At 42.2% G+C, this 25718-nt stretch overlaps 1 protein-coding gene, 4 non-coding genes and 3 pseudogenes across 5 annotated transcripts; 2 read left to right on the plus strand and 6 right to left on the minus strand.

Moving 5' to 3' along the window:
- Positions 1-697: 697 nt before the first annotated feature.
- On the minus strand, positions 698-816 carry LOC148668099 (5S ribosomal RNA). Its single transcript, XR_015938746.1, has one exon. It is a non-coding gene; the product is annotated as a 5S ribosomal RNA (ribosomal RNA).
- Positions 817-1350: 534 nt separating this feature from the next.
- LOC148668100 (5S ribosomal RNA) lies at positions 1351-1469 on the minus strand (annotated as a pseudogene).
- Positions 1470-2006: 537 nt separating this feature from the next.
- On the minus strand, positions 2007-2124 carry LOC148668101 (5S ribosomal RNA; annotated as a pseudogene).
- Positions 2125-3628: 1504 nt separating this feature from the next.
- On the plus strand, positions 3629-3793 carry LOC148668102 (U1 spliceosomal RNA). Its single transcript, XR_015938617.1, has one exon. It is a non-coding gene; the product is annotated as a U1 spliceosomal RNA (small nuclear RNA).
- Positions 3794-3992: 199 nt separating this feature from the next.
- Positions 3993-4111, minus strand: LOC148668103 (5S ribosomal RNA; annotated as a pseudogene).
- Positions 4112-6443: 2332 nt separating this feature from the next.
- LOC148668104 (U1 spliceosomal RNA) lies at positions 6444-6614 on the minus strand. The gene has a single exon (XR_015937353.1). It is a non-coding gene; the product is annotated as a U1 spliceosomal RNA (small nuclear RNA).
- Positions 6615-16167: 9553 nt separating this feature from the next.
- Positions 16168-16239, plus strand: trnat-cgu (transfer RNA threonine (anticodon CGU)). Its single transcript has one exon. It is a non-coding gene; the product is annotated as a tRNA-Thr (tRNA).
- A 4263-nt stretch (positions 16240-20502) lies between these two features.
- Positions 20503-23577, minus strand: LOC148668106 (uncharacterized). Its single transcript, XM_088632483.1, has 7 exons — positions 22548-23577; positions 22190-22324; positions 21937-22071; positions 21622-21687; positions 21058-21149; positions 20810-20936; positions 20503-20715 (listed from the first exon to the last, which is right to left on the minus strand). The coding sequence occupies exons 1-7, from the start codon at positions 23508-23510 to the stop codon at positions 20518-20520; spliced, it is 1716 nt and encodes a 571-aa protein (XP_088488609.1). The 5' UTR covers positions 23511-23577; the 3' UTR covers positions 20503-20517.
- Positions 23578-25718: the final 2141 nt, after the last annotated feature.

The following is a 25718-nucleotide window of genomic DNA, read 5'->3' on the forward strand; positions in this document are numbered from 1 at the left end:
CTGTTTATTCTGGACCAGACTTCGTCATGTGTGATATGTCATGACTTCTTATATTAAGTTTTATCTTTATATTTAGTTCTACATGTGTAATAGATGCGATGTGTGTCCATAAAAAGGTTTCTCCAGGGGAAAATCAAGTTCGTTTTAAAACCGTGTTTCCTTTTTAGGGTACGTTTGCATTCCAAGTGTGGGGTTTTTGCCTTTTTATCATATTTTGGATGTGAATCCGTGGTATTTTTGCTGAGACAAGTTGCCTTTCTTATACGCGGAGGGATCTGCTCGTGAGATGTCCGCTTGGTCCATTTCTGAGCTCAGTATAAGGTGTAGAAAGCATGACTGTCATCATAACCCGCATCTCACCCAGGTGTGGAATAATGTTGTGACTATTGCTTCAGCAATAACATGCTGATTGCATGTTTCTAGATGGGTATAACAGAGATCTCAACTACTGAGGGGCCTTATTAATAAAGTCTCCACAGCCGAAGCGCTGTGTCTCTTTTCAGCTGGCGATAAACCTTTCCTCGATCCTGTGCGGACTTGTAAAACTGTTGCTGATCAGAATAAAAAACGCTCACGCTAATACACAAGCACCCGTGTCTCGCCAAAGCTGACAAATAAACAGACGGACAAGCCGCACTGCACGTGTGAACAGGGGAATGAGCGAGCGAGCGGGGATAGGGCGTCTCCTGCGCTTAAAAGCTTACAGCACCTGGTATTCCCAGGCGGTCTCCCATCCAAGTACTAACCAGGCCCATCCCTGTTTAGCTTCCGAGATCAGACGAGATCAGGTGTGCTCAAGGGGGTGTGGCCGTAAGCGAGAGCAAGGCTCGCTGGCACCCTTCTTATTGAGAGGACAACTCCGTCACCTCTTTTACAACGCTGCTTTTTTTGCCTTGCGTTTTTCTCTTCCCACGTTCTCTCTCTTCACTGCCTTCGTCCCCGCTCTATTTCACTTCAGCCTTTCACTCTTGCTTCCTTCCAATGAGGACGGAGCTGCGGGAGAAAGGGCGCTATAGAGGATCGCTGTGGAGAGCTGCTGCTGTGCTTTGACATCTGAGCTCTGTGGAAAACGATCTCAATACAATTCTGAAAAATGCGATTCCCCGAACGCCAGCCGAACAAGTCTCCACAGCCGCAGCGCTGTGTCTCTTTTCAGCTGGCGATAAACCTTTCCTCGATCCTTTGCGGAGTTGTTAAAGTGTTCATGATCAGAATAAAAAACGCTCACGCTAATACACAAGCACCCGTGTCTCGCCAAAGCTGACAAATAAACAGACAGACAAGCCACACTGCACGTGTGAACAGGGGAATGAGCGAGCGAGCGGGGATAGGGCGCCTCCTGCGCTTAAAAGCTTACAGCACCTGGTATTCCCAGGCGGTCTCCCATCCAAGTACTAACCAGGCCCATGCCTGTTTATCTTCCGAGATCAGATGAGATCAGGCGTGCTCAAGGGGGTGTGGCCATAAGCAAGAGCAAGGCTCGCTGGCACCCTTCTTATTGAGAGGACAGCTCCGTCACCTCTTTTACGACGCTGCTTTTTTTCCCTTGCGTTTTTCTCTTCTTCCCACGTTCTCTCTCTTCACTGCCTTCGTCCCCGCTCTATTTCACTTCAGCCTTTCACTCTTGCTTCCTTCCAATGAGGACGGAGCTGCGGGAGAAAGGGCGCTATAGAGGATCGCTGTGGAGAGCTGCTGCTGTGCTTTGACATCTGAGCTCTGTGGAAAATGATCTCAATACAATTCTGAAAAACGCGACTCTCCGAACGCCAGCCGAACAAGTCTCCACAGCCGAAGCGCTGTGTCTCTTTTCAGCTGGCGATAAACCTTTCCTCGATCCTTTGCGGACTTGTAAAACTGTTCCTGATCAGAATAAAAAACGCTCACGCTAATACACAAGCACCCGTGTCTCGCCAAAGCTGACAAATAAACAGACGGACAAGCCGCACTGCACGTGTGAACAAGGGAATGAGCGAGCGAGCGGGGATAGGGCGCCTCCTGCGCTTAAAAGCTTACAGCACCTGGTATTCCCAGGCGGTCTCCATCCAAGTACTAACCAGGCCCATCCCTGTTTAGCTTCCGAGATCAGACGAGATCAGGCGTGCTCAAGGGGGTGTGGCCGTAAGCGAGAGCAAGGCTCGCTGGCACCCTTCTTATTGAGAGGACAGCTCCGTCACCTCTTTTACGACGCTGCTTTTTTTCCCTTGCGTTTTTCTCTTCTTCCCACGTTCTCTCTCTTCACTGCCTTCGTCCCCGCTCTATTTCACTTCAGCCTTTCACTCTTGCTTCCTTCCAATGAGGACGGAGCTGCGGGAGAAAGGGCGCTATAGAGGATCGCTGTGGAGAGCTGCTGCTGTGCTTTGACATCTGAGCTCTGTGGAAAACGATCTCAATACAATTCTGAAAAAGGCGACTCTCCGAACGCCAGCCGAACAAGTCTCCACAGCCGAAGCGCTGTGTCTCTTTTCAGCTAGCGATAAACCTTTCCTCGATCCTTTGCGGACTTGTAAAACTGTTCCTGATCAGAATAAAAAACGCTCACGCTAATACACAAGCACCCGTGTCTCGCCAAAGCTGACAAATAAACAGACGGACAAGCCGCACTGCACGTGTGAACAGGGGAATGAGCGAGCGAGCGGGGATAGGGCGCCTCCTGCGCTTAAAAGCTTTCTGAATTCTGAGTACGTACGGGATCCTCGGCCTTGCGCTTATAACAAAGTCCAAGTCCCTTTGCAGACAACAGCAGTTGTCACATGATTGTCTCTGCGGATGTGCGACAATGGCCAAGGAGAGCCCCGATCTGAGCTTGCGCTCACTTTTTGACCAAGACACAGATGTGTGCTGATTGGTTGAGAGTTTGGCGGGCATTGGAGACCCACGTGGTATTACCACGCCCTGCCAGTCCCTGATTGGTTGATCAAGGTGAGATATGAGTCACTTACTCTTGACACTTAGGAATGCAGTCCAGATGTCCATTTGGCACTTCCTAGACAGATAGGCGCCAATGGATGACCATTGATCATGATAGCCAGGCTTAGCTAAGTGCATCCCCATCTGGGAGCTGTCCCTTATCAAAAGAAAACATCTTAAATCAGCCTGCATGAATACTTTCTCTGTGGCTGCACCACAGAGATGAAAGGTGAGATGGGGCCTCATTTAGGACAGCATACCACCGCTTAATTCTGTCTTATTAACAAGCATTGCCACTACAACGGCATCTCTCCTGTCAAACTTCCTCCTGACTGTTTGACAGGATCTGGGCCGTGGTGAACAGTGGGAAAGACGCCCTGTGGAGAGTGAGGAACATGGGGCTGTTCAAAGGCATCGAGGTCCCAGTCAAGGCAGCAGGTAGCCTGGCCCTTTTCATCACCCGAGAGAACTATTACCTCAGAGATCTGTGGAGAGAAAGGAGGGAGGAAGCAGAAAATCTGTGGGAAATAGAGAGCATAGGTCAATATCTCAAGAAACTGTGAAAAACATTATCATGTTTAAGTAAAGAATGTGATTTACACCAGAAAAAAAGAAATTGTTGCTATGTAACTGGTACCGTGTCAAAATGTAATGAGATGTGATCATATATACTGTTTTAAGTATGTATATTAATGTAAAGCTTTCTAATTTGTGATGTCCTGTATTTTTTTGTGAAAAGAAAATAAAGTTCTTAAAAAATCGATTCACCCAGGGCGAGGCTCGGCCATTGCACTCCGGCTGTGCTGACACCTGCGAATTCCCCAAATGTGGGAATCTCGACTGCATTATTTCTGGTAGTGGGGGACTGCGTTCGCGCTCTCCCCTGATGTGCTTGGTCCAATATCGGATACGGAAGAGTTACGACACCACGTGCTGCGATAGGATCCCAGTTCGAAAGGAGTCGATGCCACTGCTGGTTCCCGGTTTCTTTTAGTTAGAGGTCCGGAGAAACATTTCAAGCTGGTTACACTACTCCTTCCGGACATTCATTCCATTTTCTGACCCCTGCTGGCCGAGAGAGCAAAAGCTTGCAGCACCTGGTATTCCCAGGAAGTCTCCCATCCAAGCATTAACCAGGCCCAACCCTGCTTAGCTTCCAAGATCAGACGAGATTGGGCACATTCAGGGTGGTGTGGCCACAAGCGAAAGCCGTGGCGCCTAACTTGCTACTTGAAGCTGTGTGTGGCTGGGGCTCTGTGCCCCCCGAGTTGGACTGAAGGATCGTTCGTGTGCAACTCTTTGGAAAGGAGCCTCTTTCCAAATTGCATTGCGTACCTGGATGTTGGCAAATGTGTTCCCTTGTGTTGGCTTGTCCTGCACTGGAGGAGAACAAACAAACTGCACGGAGGAGCACAAGGCAAGTCTTCACAAGACAAAAACCTCCAGTGCACAGCACTCTGAAAACATTTCTGGGCTGTCGCGTGTTTATTTCAGCACATAAAGCACACCAGTCCAACACGTCGGCCGGGCGCGCGGCGCCTCCGCCCTCTTGTGGCTTGCGGCGTCAGAGCAAGAGGCTCCTTCTCGCTGCCTTTCCGCTGTGTTGCAGAGCCCCGAGAGGGAACCTGGAGCGCACACTTTGTGGGGGGCGCTCTGCCCCCGGTCTCTTGCGCGAGTACTAAATCTCACGGCGCCAGCCAGCGGCCAGGAGACAAATACAATATCGCGGGACAGGGGGGCCTCGTCATTGATTGTTACATATGAGACGGGGATTAGGAGGAGACCCCGACTGATTGGTAAAGGGGAACACTAAAAGACCGACAAATGACTCGTTCCCACCGGAGCTGAATGTACCTGCATGTGTCGTGTCGTCTACTTCCCCCGCCCCGCTGTGTTTGCTGTATTGTCTTTGAAGCCGGCCCCCGAGACGAGACGGGCTGTTCCTGTGCCCCAATTAACACTTTACAGGTGCCATTCCCCGGCATTGTGGCCATTGTCGGTGGTCACACGCGATAAGATGAGGTGGAGAAGAGCGGGGCATGCCCAGCGCGAGACATTCAAGGAGGGGGCTGTGCGAGGTAAGGTGCGACACGCCGGAGCCCCGACGCTGCTAATGCGGAGCACTTGTTGAACTGGCATTGAAAGGACGTGTGCGCACGGAGCGAGCCTTCCCTGCGGCGGAGCGTGGAAACTTTCTCCCCGCGCTACAGGAGTTGTGTGCGCTGCAGCGGTGCCGAGAGAACAGCACAGAAGACAGCAGGCTCTGGAGAGCGGGTAAGAGATGGAGCCTTGTGGGCAGGCGAGCAGGCCCGTTTTTTGGAAATTGCTGAAAAGGCTCCGGTGTTTGTTCGGTGTATGGCAGGTGCACGACGCGAGCTTGCGTAGCGATCTGCCGGTCTGGTGTTATGCAAATGAGGCCAAATTGCGTCCCGGGAAATGCTGCGAATGTGCATTGGTGACTGCAGATGTGTAGGAAACGGCGCGCTCGTTTTCTCGTTTTGCCCACCCAAATTGAGCACGGATACAATAGAGGTACAGCCATTCACTGTTTGACATGTGTGCACTGGAGGTTTTTGTCTTGTGAAGACTTGCCTTGTGCTCCTCCGAGCAGTTTGTTTGTTCTCCTCCAGTGCGGGACAAGCCAACACAAGGGAGCACATTCGCCAACATCCAGGTACGCAATGCAATTTGGAAAGCAGCTCCTTTCCAAAGAGTTGCACACGAACGATACTTCAGTCAAGCTAGGGGGGCACGGAACCCCAGCCACACACAGCTTCAAGTAGCGAGTCAGGTGCTATTACTTTCGCCTGCGGCCACACTACCCTGAACGTGTCTGATCTCTGAAGCTAAGTAGGGTCAGGCCTGGTTAGTACTTGCATGGGAGACTGCCTGGGAATACCAGGTGCTGCAAGCTTTTGCTCTCTCGGCCAGCAGGGGTCACCGTTGGTGCCTTAGGCTTTGGGAAGAAAACCTGGAGGATGGAAAGGAGATCTATAGCCTCATTTCTAGAGATGTTTTGTTGCTATGGCATGAGTGTGACCCATATAAAAAAAAACCCATTTGTAAAACGAATATCGAATCTGCCTCTAAATCTGCAAATGAAGATGAGTCGATAAACCACTTGTTTTTCGTATAACTATACATATATTCATTTATTACTGATTTCATTAATTGAGCAGGGATACAATAGAGGTACAGCCATTCACTGTTTGACATGTCTGCTCTGGTACAGAACCTAGCAATCAGAAAACGGGTGAAACTGTCTTGAGAATTAGCATACAGTACCGAGGCCCCCATGACCAAATAAAGGCTAACTTGATAATCAGCCTAAATAATGCAGACTACAGCAAAACGACTGACTTTGAAAAGGGAATGAATGTCCGGAAGGAGTAGTGCAACGAGCTTGAAATGCTTCTCCGGACCTCTAACTAAAAGAAACCGAGAACCAGCAGTGGAATCGACTCCCTTCGAACTGGGATCGTATCGCACCTCATGGTGTCGTAACTCTTCCGTATCCGATATTGGACCAAGCACATCAGGGGAGAGCGCGAACGCAGTCCCCCACTACCAGAAATTATGCAGTCGAGATTCCCACATTTGGGGAATTCGCAGGGGTCAGCACAGCCGGAGTGCAATGGCCGAGCCTCGCCCTGGGTGAACCGATTTCGATTTTTATGAACTTTATTTTCTTTTCACAAAAAAAATACAGGACATCACAAATTAGAAAGCTTTACATTAATATACATACTTAAAACAGTATATATGATCACATCTCATTACATTTTGACACGGTACCAGTTAAATAGCAACAATTTCTTTTTTTCTGGTTCAAATCACATTCTTTACTTAAACATGATAATGTTTTTCACAGTTTCTTGAGATATTGACCTATGCTCTCTATTTCCCACAGATTTTCTGCTTCGTAGCTTCGTAGCAATATCTGGGACAGACTTCCCCCCTGAGGGTAGCGGCCTGTACATTATTTCCCTTCTGAGTCTTTCCTGCTTCCCACCCCATAGAAATTGAAACATCAATCTCCTCAGCGCCGCCGCAACACGGTGTTGGATTGGGAAGGTAGAAGCCAGAAAATTCAAGACAGGCAAGAGCTCGGCTTTGATGACCAGCACCTTCCCTGTCATGGTGAGGTCTCGGTCCTTCCATTGCATCAGTTTTTTGTTTAAGATTGGCAAATTGTTCTGCCAATTTACTGTTCCTATCTCTTCTCCAAAATACACCCCCAGGACCTTAATTCTCTTCTCTTGCAGCCTGAGATCATGTCCTTCTTTTGGCTCCCTCAAGTTCTGATAAAAAATCTCACTCTTAGATTTGTTAATTTTTGCAGAGGAAGCCAAAGAGAACTGATCACAACACTGCAGTGCTCTGCTAATTGAGGCATTGTCAGAGAGGAGGAGGGTGACGTCATCCATGTATAGAGACGTCTTTACCTCCGTTTCTTTCACAGCGCCGTGCACCTTTTCATTGCTCTCGCTTTCAGAGCCTCCGCACGGCACACGAAAAAAAATCAATATCAGGACGCGCATTGAAGTGAAAGCAGGAAACATGCACTGTGCAGATCCCTCCACATTAAGAGGTGAGTGGGTCTGTTTGATGCACAAAGAATGCTTTGAAAAGCGTCAAAAGCAAGTCATTCCAAGTTGGTCGTTTGTGTTTTCCATTCACATGCGAAATGCTGAAATGATCTCTCGGCTCCTCGGTTTTCATTTCTGCTCCATAAAGGAATCACAGCACGCGTCGGCTTCCAGCATGGTGGGTCGGGATATGATGCCGGGGGTCGGAGAGAGCGATGTCTTCCTCGTTAGTATAGTGGTGATTATCCCCACCTGTCACGCGGGAGACCGGGGTACATCAGGACGCGCATTGAAGTGAAAGCAGGAAGCGCTGCGACATGCACTGTGCACACTAAGAGGTGAGTGGGTCTGTTCATTGGTGTATTGGAGTAATTTTTTTTACAGCAGCTGCATCCGGAAAATTGTGCTTTTTACTTTTTATTTGTACAACAAAAATACATACAATACAAACAAGAGCACATATAACGTATCAAGAAAATCGCCAGGGGTTCATGCTATAATACAATTACATTTTATGAAACACGATTGCACAAGGTAAATAAGAAAAGGTCCGCACACCCAGTGGGCAGTGATTCGTCGAATATACTATATATCACATCTTTGAAAAAATAAAACATTTCCCTGGGTCAGAGATTAAATAAAACTTCACTCGCACCAAACAAATTTATATTTCTAAATATCACAACATGATCGAATTTAAGTCATTTTAATAACAATGAATAGTCACCTATGCATTGCAATATAAACATTTATATTGATTTAAATCGCGTTTAAATCGCCTTTATTTAAAACCCATAAATAAAGCTGATAGTGTTTAGACTTTTAATTATTTAAAACTGTATTATAGCAGCACAATGCACAATGCAACGTAAATCGCTATCTTTGTCTTCTGCGTAATAATGTTCACCTCTCTGTCCAGCAAATTAACAATAGTAATAATAATGAACTTTATTGTATATGGCGCCTTTAAAGGTGGCTCCTCAAAGCGCTTTACAGGATAAAAACATTAACAACTGTTAGGCTGGGCAAACGATTTTTTTTTAAAGAAATACAAAATGAGATATAATGATGTGTTCCGGCTTAGACATTAACGAAGAGCATAACAAAGGTCATAAAGGTCATAAACTATATTAATTTTGGAACATCAACATATTATGTAAACTGTATGTTGCTGTTATTGGTATTTTAAAGAAAAAATACTGTAAAATCCTGGGTTCGGTACAATGATTCAGGCATTCATGTGAAGGACAACAGAGCTTTCACTGGCTCAAAAAGACAAAAAGAATAACGGACACAGCGCGAGCCTGCATTCTCTCCTCAGCCGTCCACACCACACTTTTCCCTGGGTCAGATTTTAAATAAAACTTCACTTGCACCAAACAAATTACCACACACTGAACACTGAACATGTTAACCCAAATATGTCTCACAATACTTTTATGGTACATTACTTTGCTAAAATGTATTTAAAAATAAAAACGATTACAAACGCCAGCAGAGAGAGAGACACACACACAGTTCTTCATTGTCAAAAAGTAATTGTTTTTTACTTTTTCAGCACCCAGACAAACGCAAACGCGTTATTAATGAAATGTTTTTATTCATTCTTAATCAAACTCACAAGTTGTCATCTGCTGTTGAAGCTCTGTGAGACTAGACTCACACATGGCTAGACTTGACTCGGCTCTGGCTTTCCCATCTATACCGATGCACTGCAAGTACAACCCCCCTCTCTGCGGGAGTGCTGGCTGTGACGAATTAAACCTGTTTCACAGGTATTTTCAAAGTAGAAGGGGGCGAGATTTCCAGCAAAAGACACCTCCCCCCCTTCAAAACCCAGTAAGTACAGTACTTACTAGTTAAGAAAGCTAGGCTCCTCAATGAAATCGCTTTAACATGCTAATGCATTGGTGTATTGGAGTAAGTAAAAAGACAAGGGACATTCTTCCTCCCCCTACATTCTCAGAGTAGAATAGAATTTTCATTTGACAAAACAAGGCTCGCCAGATAATGTGAATCGAAACCTGTTTTTCTAGCTTTTAAAGTCGTGCAATGTGTAAGCAGGAACACATCATTATTTCTTACATATGAAAAATACATAATATAGCTCCCAAACAAACACAAACGTGTTTTTAATAAAATGCTTTTGTTCACTCATAATCTGACAATTTCAGGAAGACTAAGGAAGGACTAAGGAAATTGTCATCTGTTGTTGAAGCTCTGTGAGCTCGGTGACTTTGAGACCACTTGTTATCCCAGGTTGTTTGAATCGCCACAATTCAGATAGAGAAAAAAGAGCTGACTGACAAGATTTAAGATGTGGCTGTCAATGTTGGATTAAAAAAAACACGTTGCCCGATGTTAGTTGCATTGATTGAAAAATAATTTTAGTTCGAGAGACTGGATAAGTAATTCAAGTGTTTTTTTTTAACTTCCTGAAAAACAAGTAATAAAACTAAATTCAATTTAAAGGTCTTTATTAACATGACAGATGGGTGCAATCAGTGTTGGGTATTTACTTTGTAATCTGTATTGCTTGGTGATGCCACTTTTAAAGGTGATATATAAAATCAAGGCTTTAACTTGCTTTAACTCTGCAAGTCTGAGTTCTTGTGTCCGTCCTATCTGAGACCGAAAGTATTACAATATGTATCTTTATAGCAGGTGGTGTACAGCTTTTTAGTATAGATTACACTTTTCTAAAATGTATTTAAAAAATAAAAACGATTACAATCTAATCTTTCCACGTTTGATCCCAAGATCCCAAGAAAAATAAATCTAAACGGGGAGAAAGCTATGCTGAAAGTTTATTAAGATACTTAGAAGACTACACAGCCCAATTTATGTTGCATTTGTCTGATTGTGAGGCGAAACAGCCCTACACAGCCCTGTCGCAGTACACAAATATAATCATATCGTTATTAATTTCTTTAGATACGCAATTCCATATTATATTAGCAGAAAAGCTTAAAACTGCCACTATTTCACATGTTAGTTAAAGACTTCGATGCTTAAAATGTTTAGGGAGAAATCGAATTTTCTTTAAAGTACTGATTCCTGGAATCTGACTGGCTGACAGCCTTCTGAAGTAGTTCCATAATATCTGGTATACGGAAAAGAAAGTGTTGAGAAAAAAAGCCTGGATTCTCATGTATCTGATACAAGTATCTTTTAATACAGTCTTTGATGTGCTCTTGAGGATCCTTGTGATATTTTGAGCCCTGGTTGAATGATAAGTGTTGCAGTTTAAATAATTTTCGTAGTTAGAAATTATGAAACGCTCTGTTAAAAGCAAGGGAGTTTTTATGTCCGTTGCAGTAAAAGAAAATGCCTGACAAAGTAGGGCTTGGACAGATTCCAAGTGCTTGTACAAATGTGCTTAAGAAATTATCCACGAAATGCTGTGGTGTTTGTCAAAGAAAAAACTAAAAGTATTTTCGTTTAAAATGACGGTTAGAAAGAATGTGGACCAGCGTAATACTTTGAGTTTACAGCTTGTCCAAAGTCATTCATTATTAATACTATTAGTAATATCTTCGGTAAAGGCTTTGATGCATAAATATTTCTGATAAAGGTAGGTTGTGTACTTTTGTCCAACTTTTGTCCAAGCTCAAATGCTGTACATGAGAGGTTCCAGCATGACCTCAAATGACGCGATACACTGCGTGATACTGCATGATACTGCGTTTTAATGTGACACGCCCACCAGGGTATACCACGAAATACCCCACCCATTTTGAATGGCTTCATCTGTGTATACGTCGCTGCGACGTATTATCAACATCTAATTGCAACCGTAAAATCGACAACATTAATAAACGCATATATAACGTCGAAAACACATCTAACACAGTGCCTGAGGCTTTTTACTGTATATATCGTGGGTGCTGCAACTAGGAGTATACAGCCATCTGCACAGTGTACGAAGTAAATTATTTACGTAGTAATTAATTAATTTACTATATTTATTACTGTATTTTCTATATTTATTACTATATGTACTATATTTATTTTAAATAAATTAATGTTTGGCCATTGACAAAGTACAACTATTTTTTTATTACAAGTTAAGTAAATCCTTTTGCCCAAAACTGAAGGGGCGACACTCCTCCCTCCCCCCGTGACACCAGGCCTGTCCCCATCCTATTCCATAATGTCATTATATATAATACCTTACAACAGTGACCGTTTCCTTACTAACTGCATGCGTTAAAATTGCACATCAGCTCATAGTAGGGGGCACATAGCTGCGATGTATTATCAATGTTAAATTTCAACCATAATATCGACAACATTAATAAACGCATACGTTGTGGTATATTTTCCGGTTATATACCACAATGCATTGCTAGTATTCGTTGGTCACCATTTTGGACACGTTTTTCAATCGTAGAAGAAATCCGCAAATATCTCAGCAATCCTCTTTTGACGAGTAAGTATAAATAATAATAATAATACTATCTGAATACATACAGATCTTACTTAATATTATTTTGATTAAAATAGTACGTTAATAAGCAAAAAATGGCACATAAAAATAGTGTGAAGGGGAAGATGACACAAAATCGTTTTGCCGTTTCTCTAATTATTCTTATTCTATGTTGTACTTTCAAACTTTGGGTACTCTTTAATTAGGACAGACTTTATTGCTCAACTGCTATGATGCAAGCCAAATTTTATACGTTTATTATAGCTTTGAGCTTAGTTAACCTTAATGGTTCATTTTTGAGATTATACTAAAGAAGATATTAATCATCATTTATTTGGGAAGTAATATTATATAATTTTCTCCTAGCTGCAGTGCTGAAGTCCCACCCTACCTTTAAAGAAATAAAGGAACACACAATGTGTTACTTGAAGAATGCATATGCAAGGCAGGGGGCCAGGAGATCTGGACACTGAAAATAATAGGTTTCTGGTTCTAACTGTTAGGACAATTAGACAGGGTTTGCAAATGGTAGACAAAAATCGTCTTAACTTTCATTGTAATATTTTTTTTCTTGGAAATATAGAAGTTGTACATTTTAAAATCTGTATTGTAATGTATAATAGGCCTCTACCCATATACGTATAATAGTCCTCTAAAATTATCCGTATAATAGACTTCTAACCATATACGTATAATAGACCTCTAAAGTTATCCGTATAATAGACCTCTAACCATATACGTATAATAGTCCTCTAAAGTTATCCTGAACTCCAATCATATATGTATAATAGTGCTCTAAATTTATCCGTATAATAGAACTCCAACCATTTATGTATAATGAACACCTTATCATAGACGTATAACAATAGACATATATTAGAATTTCATTCTAGACGAATTGCGGACCACATTTAGACGTCTAAGGTATCCGTTTAATAGACGTATATTATACATCTTTTGCCCACTGGGCCGTCGTCCATGTGACTGGATATAAAAATAACTGATTCATTTTTAACCGGTCTCTGGAAGCTTAGATGTGACTATTTTTCCTTCCTTATTTCTTCATTCCCATGAATTTACTCTGTATTAGGGGAAACGCGAAAGTGGGAAACTGCAGACATTCTTCGTGAGTGGTGGATTGTGGTCAGTGAGCATCTGCACATCTCTAAGTCAGTTCCACAAGCTGTTTTGTTGGGGATGTAGCTCAATGGTAGAGTGCATGCTTTGCATGTATGAGGTCCTGTGTTCAATCCTGGCATCTCCAAGTGTTTCATATTACTGTGCTCACATCGCAATCTTCTGTTGTGTGAGAACTCCTTGTCTGTGTTTATAGACAGCTAGGTTTACACAATTAAATTTAGACACACTCGAAGTGCTACAGTGTTCTCTCCTGTTTTAAATGTAACTCCAAAACATTTTGTTCTGTTCTTCACACTTGTCATGGCTTTTGCAGAAAACACCCTTTGAATTTCTTGAGAGATCATTCAGCGAGTGAGTCCTTCCTCTGGACTCCGCACTAAGCTGAAAGCTGCACAAACTCCTCATTGCATGTCCTGTACTCTTACAAGCGCTCTCGTGTAGATGTGGAGCACAGTTATAAGGACACTTTGAACTTTTTCCGTTTGAAACGGAAAATACAAATGATCATGAAAAGTATTGATCGTATAAAATATCCCTGGTACAACTCGAGAAAGAACTGAAGGACTACACAACAACTTTTGATGATTACAAGTTACTTTAAGAAATACAACCATCCGCACCTGGGCTTGGATCCTGAACGCTTAAGTTGAAAGAGCAAAAGCGAAGGATGACCTGTAAACTCTCTTCATTGTCTTAAAGTTTATAAAATAAAACAATATCTTACTTTCTTAATAATTTCTTACTGTTTATAGACGATTTATTGAATTTTTGCAAAATCTCATTTACAAACTTTTTTCTGTTAAATTGTTATTCACATACTCGAATGTAGATAAACGTTATTGTCTTCCGGGTGTGTGCCCATTTCTCAAAAAAAATATTTGTTAGTCTGTTGGGAGGCTGCACAAGGTGTTTAGAGATAGAACATCTAAAAGACAGGCTTTCTAAGCTTAACATCAAGGCAGTTTTCTCAACAGAAATGCTCTTTGGCACTTTCAGCTTTACGTTGGGAACATTGCCGAGATCACTTCTGAGCCAATGCACGTGATAGTGTGCCGGCAAGTACATTTAATATTGGCTGTGTTAGCGAGCTGCTTTTCCCTTTGAAACTTTTACTTCTTCATGCTGAATCATTGGCAGGGGTAAAGCTAATTAAATCTTTTCGCATAGCGCTCTATCAGAAAATACTTTCTCCTTGGTCAAAACGGGCACAGAAAGTTTAATAAGGGCAGCCTGTTTTGCACCGTCTAAATAACCGACAGTATGCGAATAAGCTTTTTAATAACAGTATTTACAATATAACCCATGTTCAAAAATGCTTTTAGCTTCTTTTAGTCTAAGAAACAGGGGTGTTTTAGCGGATTGTGGTCTTCAATTAGTAAACGCTGAAGTGTTTCCCCGCTTGTGAACAGATCTGGCTCCATTTAAACAGAATCCTGCTCAGCTCCTGCTTTCACTGCAACTTTTGAATTGAGCCCAAAGCAATAAGCAAGCTGAATTATCAAAGCTCATTAGGTACTAGAGATCATGGTATGTTATCAGGTAAATGCAGTCCCATGTATCCTCCGTAATTTCGAGTAAATACCAAAACACACCATCCACGACCCACAGCGGGAATAAGCAGGACTTGGTTGTTCAGAGCGTGAGGCAACTATCGCCAAGAGGGGGGTTTGATCCTCGCTCTCGCTACTATTTGAAATGCCAAAGACGCGTAATAGAGATTTTTGCAGATGTTTTTTTATGCTCCACTATACATTACAATAATGAAAACAAATCAATTAGAAATATGCAATACAACGTCGGTTCCCGAAAATAAAATCTGTTTTACACAGACATCATTGCTTTTGAGATAATCCAAATTGTGAAGACAACTGCGCCCTAGCTCTGGAAAATATTACTCAAAGGTTGGAAAGTACAACACGTTTGTACGTTTGACGTTTACAACATGTAACATGGCACTTCTCCAGCAAAGCAACTCAGGTTGGTGAACTACTGATGTATTCAATACACCTCCATTCATCCATCACTTGTCAGGATGGTTGAGTGTTCTAAAGCACCATTCAAAGCGCTTTACAGGTAATGGGGACTCCCCTCCACCACCACCAAAGCACCATGATCAAAGACTTGTGTTTTTCTAGCTCTCACAGGTATTCTTGTCTCCAGATCGAGGTGTGGGTTCAAATCCCACTCCTACCAGTTACTTGCCAGGATGGTTGAGTGTTCTAACGCACCCTGATTAAGGACTTCTGTTTTTCTAGCTCTCATGGGTATTCTTGTCTCTAGATCGAGGTTTTGGTTCAAATCCCACTCCTACCAGCTACTCTTTTTCCCTGTTACATTTTCCCATCTTGATGTGCTTGCTGACAATGACAGGAGGAGGAAAATGGAGAAACTGCTTAGCAGACACATGATGGGCAGGAAGATTCATGAACTATTAGATGTGATTAGCAGAAAGTCAACTATAAATAGACTTTGTGCATTAAGAACTGTTTGTGTTGCCTGTAATCTAGGTAAGATTTTCGGTAAGGTATGCATTCAAATGTGAAAGACTATAATAATATAAAACCAGGAGAAGACTTATTAAAACATACTGTTTTCCTTGCGGTTTCTAATGTATTTTATTAAATGGGGGCTTTGTGAAATCAACGTTTAGCCTCTTGGAATGCAGTCACTCTCCCCGGTCTAAATACCATTATGTAAAATTAGGAAGCAGCAGTATTTTGATAAAGTGCGGTGTTCCTTTATCACAGTAACACAACAGTAAACAGTAAACGCTCAGGTGTTTATAATTACTCGGGAGCAGATCACCCTCAATCTAGAAAAAACCTTTCACAGCAATATTTGAATCGAGCCCCATAGCGTTAAGAAAGCTAAATTACACAAAGCTCATATGACATTGGGAGTCACTGTACCCTATCACGTCCTGCTTGCACTGTCCTACTAAAAGATTAGAGGGATCAGAAAGGACACAAACAACCCATGAATCAACGATTTTGAACTTAAGGGTCGCAAGCTCTACCGACTGCGCCTCTTGTTCCTCTATTACAACAGTAAAATTACTAGGGTTGATTCAACATATAGTAAGCTGACCCCACTCCCAGCGACGGCACGGTGGCCAAGTGGTAAGGCGTCGGTCTCGTAAACCGAAGATCGCGGGTCCGAATCCCGTCTGTGCCTCTTTCATTCACCGCCACGTTCCTTTATCTAAGTCTACAAGTAACATGGAAACGTCTCCTCTTGTTACTCTTTCTGTGGAAGCGCACAGTTTCCTGTTAAAGCCAGAACGTATTGCGGAAGTCTAATATATGAAATTTGTTAAGAACTTGATTGTCTTTTCACAGAGAAAAACGAGAAAACCTTTTTTTCAGAAGTGGGATTCGAACAAAAAATAGCAGCCATTGCAGTATTAACGCTTTTGGAGCATGTATTACATTGTAAATAATCTTATTTAAATAAGTTTAAATTCGCACACTGTTATTTAGACAGCGCAAACCTGTCTGACCTCATACAACTTTCTGTGCCCGCTGAGTAGATCTTAAAGCAGCTGCAGCCAAAGTACCCGTAATGGCAACACAGTGCTTTGAGTTCGGCTTTTCTTATTTCTTCTGCAGAACCACCGGCATCGGAATATACTGATCCGCATAAGAAGCGCTTTCGGCTTTGATGGTTTTTATTGAGCGCTGCTCTTAACTTTACATTTGCTCAGGCTAGTTTTCCCCATGAAAAAAATACATTTCCCAAATTACACGATTTCACTTTTTTTCCTATCAACAAGTAGAAATAAATAAAACATATAATGCAATATAAGAGCCACAGACAGGATGCCTGGTGGTCTAAGGCGTTGCATTGAGGTCGCAGTTTCCCCTGGAGACGTTTGTTCAAATCGTACTTCCGACAAAGAGCCTCTCTCGTTAGAGTAGAAACGACAGAATCTCTAACTAGAAAACATTTCCACAACATCTTGCATTTCACGAGTTTAATGTTATTTGTCTTAGTGGCTGTTTCGGTGAATGTTGGCTCTCTTTTCTTGCAGGGTGACGGCAAACTTCTTCAGAGAGGGAGTCTCCAACGCACGGCTTTTCTTTATCAGGACCGAAGGTAACAGAGACAGACTTCAAACTCAAATGAATTACTTCTTGAGCATTTATGACCGGTAAAAAGCTGAGAGCAGAAGAAAACGTCATTGGAAATGAAGAAATGTCTGCTGACAGTAATCAGAGCTCACGCTCAACTGCGGACAACCGCTCCTTGTTAGTACACCGGGGTAAAGTTAGCTTGAAGTTCGAAAACGATTTTGGCACGCCCGTAGCGTTTTCACGAAATCTCTTAGAGTTACAAAAACACTTGCTTTGTGTATAAAATACATTGTGGATGCTTTCTCAGCCTTTACTTTTTCGTTTTTATGACATTTTTTTGACCAAGCACGAATATGCTTTTGACCATATCTCCGCAATGGAAGCACAGAACGCCTTCAAACCAAAAGCATTTTAAAGACCACGACTTGTGGATATTTCCACAGCCTTTACATCAATCTATCGGTGAGCTAATTATCTTTTTTTAAACCTCCGGTTTTTCATCGATGCGTAATTACGCACGAACTGGAACCCGGGGGACCGCTGTGTGCACACGTTCACAAAGCGAGAAATACTGTTCAATACGGCTTCATGCGAAAAACCCGTATATGACCATAGGAAGCAGAACAGCGCGGTCTCCAATTACCCAGACTGTAAGCACGGGAATAAAGCTTTGTCTGATTTCTGAAACCCTTCCTTTACGTCCTGTTTTCATTCAGGTAAGGGTCAACTATATTGAAAATACTACTGACAGCAGGAAGATTAAAATATTCTTTACTCAGCATCTTATTAAAAACAGCTCCCATGATGTTCAAACCGATTTTTTACACAGAACACTGACACAGCTTTGCATTCTGAATCTCTTTTTCTCATGCTTTTATTTAATATGGCACAATGCACTGGGATAGGGGTATTCTGTTCACAAACCAATAGCATTTAAACCACAGCACCCACAATGCTGCAAGTGTTTTGCACACTAAGCAGGTCCTCTGACTTTTCCCAGCTTTATTTTGGGTTGTGGAACCTTTCTTTATATTTTTTAGGATTTTCTGAAGATAACACTACAGGTGGGATGGGTGGGTTGTCTTCATGGCTCAATAGCATTTCAAATACAGCACCCACACTGCTGAAACCAAGTGTTTTACACACCAGACAGGCCCCCGAACCTCATACAACCTTACTGTGGCTGTGGCCCCTGTCTTTATTTTGTAATGAGTTTCTGAAGATAACACTACAGGTAATACACTGGGACAGGTGGGTCGTCTTCATGGCTCAATAGCATTTCAAATACAGCACCCACTCTGCTGAAACTAAGTGGTTTACACACCAGACAGGCCCCCAAACCTCATACAACCTTACTGTGGCTGTGGCCCCTGTCTTTATTTTGTAATGAGTTTCTGAAGATAACACTACAGGTAATACACTGGGACAGGTGGGTCGTCTTCATGGCTCAATAGCATTTCAAATACAGCACCCACTCTGCTGAAACCAAGTGTTTTACACACCAGACAGGCCCCCAAACCTCATACAACCTTACTGTAGCTGTGGCCCCTTTCTTTAATTTTTTATGATTTTCTGAAGATTACACTACAGGTAATACACTGGGACGGGTGGGTCGTCTTCATGGCTCAATAGCATTTCAAATACAGCACCCACTCTGCTGAAACCAAGTGTTTTACACACCAGACAGGCCCCCAAACCTCATACAACCTTACTGTAGCTGTGGCCCCTTTATTTAATTTTTTATGATTTTCTGAAGATTACACTACAGGTAATACACTGGGACGGGTGGGTCGTCTTCATGGCTCAATAGCATTTCAAATACAGCACCCACTCTGCTGAAACCAAGTGTTTTACACACCAGACAGGCCCCCAAACCTCATACAACCTTACTGTAGCTGTGGCCCCTTTCTTTAATTTTTTATGATTTTCTGAAGATTACACTACAGGTAATACACTGGGACGGGTGGGTCGTCTTCATGGCTCAATAGCATTTCAAATACAGCACCCACTCTGCTGAAACCAAGTGTTTTACACACCAGACAGACCCCCGAACCTCATACAACCTTACTGTGGCTGTGGCCCCTGTCTTTATTTTGTAATGAGTTTCTGAAGATAACACTACAGGTTATACACTGGGACAGGTGGGTCGTCTTCATGGCTCAATAGCATTTCAAATACAGCACCCACTCTGCTGAAACCAAGTGTTTTACACACCAGACAGGCCCCCAAACCTCATACAACCTTACTGTAGCTGTGGCCCCTTTCTTTAATTTTTTATGATTTTCTGAAGATTACACTACAGGTAATACACTGGGACGGGTGGGTCGTCTTCATGGCTCAATAGCATTTCAAATACAGCACCCACTCTGCTGAAACCAAGTGTTTTACACACCAGACAGGCCCCCAAACCTCATACAACCTTACTGTAGCTGTGGCCCCTTTCTTTAATTTTTTATGATTTTCTGAAGATTACACTACAGGTAATACACTGGGACGGGTGGGTCGTCTTCATGGCTCAATAGCATTTCAAATACAGCACCCACTCTGCTGAAACCAAGTGTTTTACACACCAGACAGGCCCCCAAACCTCATACAACCTTACTGTGGCTGTGGCCCCTGTCTTTATTTTGTAATGAGTTTCTGAAGATAACACTACAGGTAATACACTGGGACAGGTGGGTCGTCTTCATGGCTCAATAGCATTTCAAATACAGCACCCACACTGCTGAAACCAAGTGTTTTACACACCAGACAGGCCCCCGAACCTCATACAACCTTACTGTGGCTGTGGCCCCTGTCTTTATTTTTTAATGAGTTTCTGAAGATAACACTACAGGTAATACACTGGGACAGGTGGGTCGTCTTCATGGCTCAATAGCATTTCAAATACAGCACCCACTCTGCTGAAACCAAGTGTTTTACACACCAGACAGGCCCCCGAACCTCATACAACCTTACTGTGGCTGTGGCCCCTGTCTTTATTTTGTAATGAGTTTCTGAAGAAACTGAAGAAACGTATGCACTTTCCTGATTAGGTGTTCTACTGCTTCTTAAACCGCACATTGTCATGTCTCAGAATACTCCTGTCAACACCTGTTACCCTTTTTTGCGTCAGCGTGTGTTGCTATGATTTTAAGGGGGCACATGATAACACAGCTATCATGTTTCAGTTTGCTTTGCTTCACTATGGGCAATTTAGACCCACACTTTTCCCAGACAATGGTTGTGTCAACCACGACGAAGGCCAAAGTGTCATTGAATTTTAACTGTGTGAAATGTGATTTAATTAACTTTTCATCACTGTGTTATATAGTACAAAAAGAATACCCAAATGAGTTCTGCATATAAATAAATTGAGAATCTTTTTCATCCAGACTTGTTACAGAGAGAGAACATGCTTCAGGAAAATAATATACACCAAGAAACGTAGGCAATGAGGATCAAATGGTACAATACCTGAAGCCTCAAGAATTCTGATTGACAGGTCTTCCCGCAACTTTCTCATTTCTTTGGCACTGCTGTTTATTTCGATATATGTTGGAATATCCGGGAAATTGTTAATGATGTCTGCGCCCATCTAACAGACAAAAGTTTGTTTCAATTATTTCCCTAAAAATCTCTCATACAATAGTTTTAAGTCCAAAATTTCGGCGTGGAAAGGTTATGCTGACCTGCATCACAAAGACCCCACAGCTTGAGGCATCTGCTTGCCTGGTGTGACCAATCACGCTTGGGTGCCAGTTGATATTCAACCAGTCTTCTTTTCCTAGGACATTCCTTCGCATCTTAAAAAAGTCCCTGTGAATCAAAACAATAGGTTATTGATAAATGAGGAAATATTTGTCATGCTGAACTTGAACCTGAAATGTATGTGTGCCCCTGCAGAATTTCACCACGAAACTAATGCTTGATTTCTTACCTGAACCTTTTTGCCGCTGCAGTGGAGTCTCCCATCTCATCACTCCCCATAGGGTCGACCACAAAGACTTTCTGGGATGGAGCATACAGATACTGCAAGAAACAAAGGGCCCATCATCAGACATGAAGTTGCATTTAATGTGGGGCCAGACACACAGGCAGTTTCAGGAGTTTTATGTTGTTTAAACAAAGGTTTTTAATATTTGAATATTTTATATATATAATATTTATATTTATATATTATTTAACATTTAATATTTTGCAAACCTCGGCAAAGACAGTCAGGAAATGACCTAACAGTACTTTTTTTCCTACATGACACTTTGACTTGTTTGGTTGTCTGTTCATTACACAGCAGTATTCACAATAATAATTTAGGAAAAGTGCACTGTCACCATTGCCTTGGACACTCACTATCAATGTCCACCTTTTTTAACAGGAGAGGAACACATACATTGTGACTTTGTAATTTTTTTAGATGCAACAAGGATAATCACTTGAACTGTAATGGTTCCAGGTGTAATTATAAACCTACGCTGTTTTGGATTACCTGCACCACACTTACCAACAATTTCCAGTGGACACCAGTGTTAAAAAAGCTAATAATGGCTTCATAGTTTTCAAAGTTGACCTGTAATGAAAAGAATGACAAGATTAGCACAACAGGCTGCCTCACATGGATGGTGTGCTACCTTTGAATTTTGATTTCTGACTATAAAGGTAGTTTCTTTAGGCAGCACCATGGGCACAGTTGTGACCTGTTTTGATTGCTTGTAGCTCTCCTTGTTTCTCTATTGATAAAACAATCATCAGTTAGTGAAAAACCATGTTTGCCCCCTCACTAATGTAATCCATCAACATTTGTGTTTGATGTCCTTACCTTGGACAAACGTTGTCTAGCCATGCGCTCTCTATTCCCACTCATGATTACACCAGTTGTGTAGTGGTTCATTAGGAAAACCTTCTTCCCCAAGTCCATGGATTCTTTCGCTACTTGAAAGTAACACTCAATGGTCTTATGGAAAAAGCAAACACAATTGAAGAAGATGTGATTTCACGCACTCACACACATTTGATTACACAAAAGCTCAGAAACCTTAACAAATGCATGCAATCAAACACTTTCATCTTACCTCGCCTATGAGCCACTCATCTGGTTTCAGAGACACAAACTCCGAGTGTCTGAGAATATATGTGTCTGCACTGTGCATGGATGGCAAAACTGCAACCACTAATTCACTCGGATTGATGTTCCAAAGGGCGTGTACCTAAAAAAGATTTACCAAGCCAAAAGCATACACAAGAGATCACTGGACCTAACATAATGAAAATTGAGATTACACACCACAAGTATAACACAAGTATGTCAACAAGTATAACAAGTTAGAGAGAAACGACAAAGAACACCTACAGTAGTAGAAGATGACATTCATAAGCTCTGAAAAAGAAGTGAATGTCCACACAGAGAAATATTTGAAATACAAATCCTACCTTCTTTTTGAAATCTGTTTTCTCTTTTATAAGTTTTGAGATGGGGCGTGCATCACAGTGTGGTGTGATCACTTCAGCCATGCCCACGGCAGCTTGCTTGGGTGACACTTTCCTTTCTTCTTTGTGCTGCCATTCTTTATATTCTGTGGTTCCTGCTTTCCCCTGCTGTACTTGCAGGCCGTTGCTGTCATCTGGCGATTTTTCATTTGTTTCAATATTTCTATTGCTAACTTTTTTTTCCTGTGTTCTCATTTTTTTGGGGATTGGAATTTTCTGTGGTGCGCTGTAGAATTTATTTTTTGTTTCTTTGCCTACACCTGGTGCTCTCTTTGCCCATTGTTCCTGTGCATGTTCATGACGTGTCTTAGTGGTGATCAATGGAGCCGTCAAAACCTTTTTGGGGAGAGCATTTTGGATTATATGTTCTCTGTACCGGCCTTGGAGGGATTGTCTCATTATCATAATAAACTCTGCTGGCCTCAGTTTCCTCCTGTGCTGAAGTATTGAATGCTTGACAATGCCAAACCAGGTCTCAACATGACAATTAGTGGCTCTTGTTTGTGCTACCTCTGACATTGATATGTCTTTTTTGCTGTCTGAAGCATATCTTGCCAGGTCACCCAACAAAATTCCACTCCACAGTGGAAATAGTGCCATGTATCTTTGCAACAGAAATCTTATTATGTCTTCACAGAAATAGGGGTTCACATTGTGTTGTGTCCCATAGTCATCATGTCCTTGAGCTGATATGCTGTCTTCATAAATACCTTTGAACTCCACAGCGAAAGGAGAGCGGCCCAGGCTGCCTCTCATTTTTGGGTACAGTACCTCATCTGTGTCTTTGACTTCTGCTTCCTTTTCCATCTGGTCTGGTGTGGTTGTTTGAGAAATGTAAGCGTTAAGGAGGCAGACACTAGATTGGACTTCATTTGTGAACCTCCTGCTTGAGAGTACAATACACATGTGTTTGAAAACATTTCTGGCGACACTCAAAGTTGTGCTGTTTTGCAGGATGGCAAAGGAAAATGTTGCAAAGCCTCGCAGTCCTTTGTCTGTTGTTTTTTTACTAATTGCTTGAGAGACAGCCTTTATGACATGGGCAGAGCAAAGGTGCAGAACAGTGAACATCTGAAGTTCTGTGTACTTAAGTTTGCCTTGGCAGACTTTCATTGCACGATTTAAGTATGCATGGATGGTGTCCCCATTGAAGGCAAAAAGAACACTGTGAATCAGGGCCCAGCTGTAGTCAGTTTCTACATGCTGCACTCTCTTGGTAGTACATGTTGAGATGTCAAACATGAATTTCCGTAGCCAACGTTCTATACTGACAATGGTGTGGTCAGTTGTCAACATTTCAGACACTGGTAATGGAGGCTTTCTTTTTCCACCTCCAGGTAACGTAAGACTGTAGTACAAAATTCTTTTGTTCTCCGATGGAATTTTTCTGACTACCCCTCCTGTTGCATCCAGGTAAAGGCTGACTTTCTCCTTCATCTTTAGATGGGCAATAAGAATTCGCATACTCTGTTCTGTGTAAAGATAGGCAGCAAATGTGTCTAACTGCAAAATCTGTATATATCCTGGGAAATGGACAATGTCGAAGTCGCATGCTTTCATATATTTTTGTGCCATATGTAATTCAAACACTGGATCATAGTGAATGCGTTTACTGTTCCTGAACTCTGATGAAATGACTTTCAGGACATTCTGTGTTAGTGGTTTAGATAAATTGCCTGCTGCAATTTCAGCAAGCGGTGTTCTGCTCAGGTTCCTGTAGTACACATTGCTGATTCCTTTTGTGAGGGCACGGGCAATCTTTCGACGATAAGGCTGACGTGCTTGTCGAAATTTTGTTTCCCTTTTACTGTGCTGTATTTGCCCTGCTCGTACAACATCAATTGTGATGTCATCATTGCCCATTGGTTTGTGTCTTGTTGTCATAATGTATTTTACATTGCAGGACCTGAAGGTACAGACTGCTTTTATCATCAGAAAGTTTTTTTTTTTTCTGCTGTTCTCTTTCCTGATGTATTGGTATTTGAAGGCTATTGGGCAACAAGGATTTATCTTCCTGAACTCGTTATATAAGATCTGGGTCCATGGTCGTCTTAGTTTAGATGTACCTTTTAGAGGTGCTATTTTTCTCCATTGTTCAGCCTTTAAACATACTTGGAAAGTTTTAGGCACAGACATAATCTTTCTTAATCCCCTTTTATCCTGAGGTGATGTCCCAGATGAGCTTGCCCCCTGGGAATATTCACTGTGCTCTTCAGGCTTTTTTTCTGATTCTACACAGATTTTTTCTCCCTCTAACATGTCACCACTGTCTGTGCTGCTGTGTGCTGCCCATGCATCTTCTGTATCTTCTGATGAACTTCTGAGCTCTGTGTTGCCTTCCAAACTATGTCCCTCACTTTGACTTGAAATATTGACTATAGATTGTGTACTGTCATCTGGTTTGGAATCCCTACCAATACTCTCCTCTTTCTGCGCCCTAAGCACTTTGGTTCTTAGTTGTTTTCTATCTTCATGCCAAATCACTGATAACCATTTCTTGTTGCTGGGGCATTCCTCTCCAAGGAGTCTGTTTGACAGTGTTGACCACATACTGTCATTCCACCTAATTTTTTTTTCGAGTTTAGAAAACTTCAGAAATTCGTTGATCACATTCCCTACTCCACCAGCCCTTGACCACAGGTCTGGCCTTCTACTCCTCTGTCCTCCTTTAACATGTGACATTGCCAGCAATCTGAAAAATAGAGAACATATCTGAATGGACTGGAAACATAATTGAAATTCAATGCCCAATGGATGTTAATAGTGTAGGAGCGCAACAGATGTACAAGTCCATTAAATGGTTTTAGTTCTGTGTTTAATTTTACGGGCCCTATATTTTGATATAGCATCAATCACAAAACAGCATTCTGTCACTGTCACAACCACCAGCTAGCGGAGAATAACTCACAAAAGAACTAACCACTACCAGCAGCGGGTTAATTATAACAAGCACCGCCGCACGTGTTAATCCATCAGCACACACTCTACTGTGCGGCAAGCAGCACAATTTTAACCATCCAAACCCTCGGTATTGAGTCTTCTCTTTGAGAGCTCTACCTCGCGTTTACTCTAAATCTCGCTTACTGGTTACTGATCTCCCTTTTGCCTCTCGAC

This window comes from Lepisosteus platostomus, chromosome 5 (assembly GCF_059453375.1).
Source record: "Lepisosteus platostomus isolate fLepPlt1 chromosome 5, fLepPlt1.hap1, whole genome shotgun sequence".
Lineage (NCBI taxonomy): Eukaryota > Metazoa > Chordata > Actinopteri > Semionotiformes > Lepisosteidae > Lepisosteus > Lepisosteus platostomus.

Bases quoted from the DNA above. Each gene is read 5' to 3' on its own strand.
- LOC148668106 (XM_088632483.1), bottom strand. From the start codon at position 23,510: ATGTGTATTGTACTCTCAAGCAGGAGGTTCACAAATGAAGTCCAATCT. The intron at 21,688-21,936 runs GTAAGGACATCA...TTTTCATTACAG, and splicing joins CTAGACAACGTTTGTCCAAG to GTCAACTTTGAAAACTATGA. The intron at 20,716-20,809 runs GTCAGCATAACC...TTTGTCTGTTAG, and splicing joins GTGGGGTCTTTGTGATGCAG to ATGGGCGCAGACATCATTAA.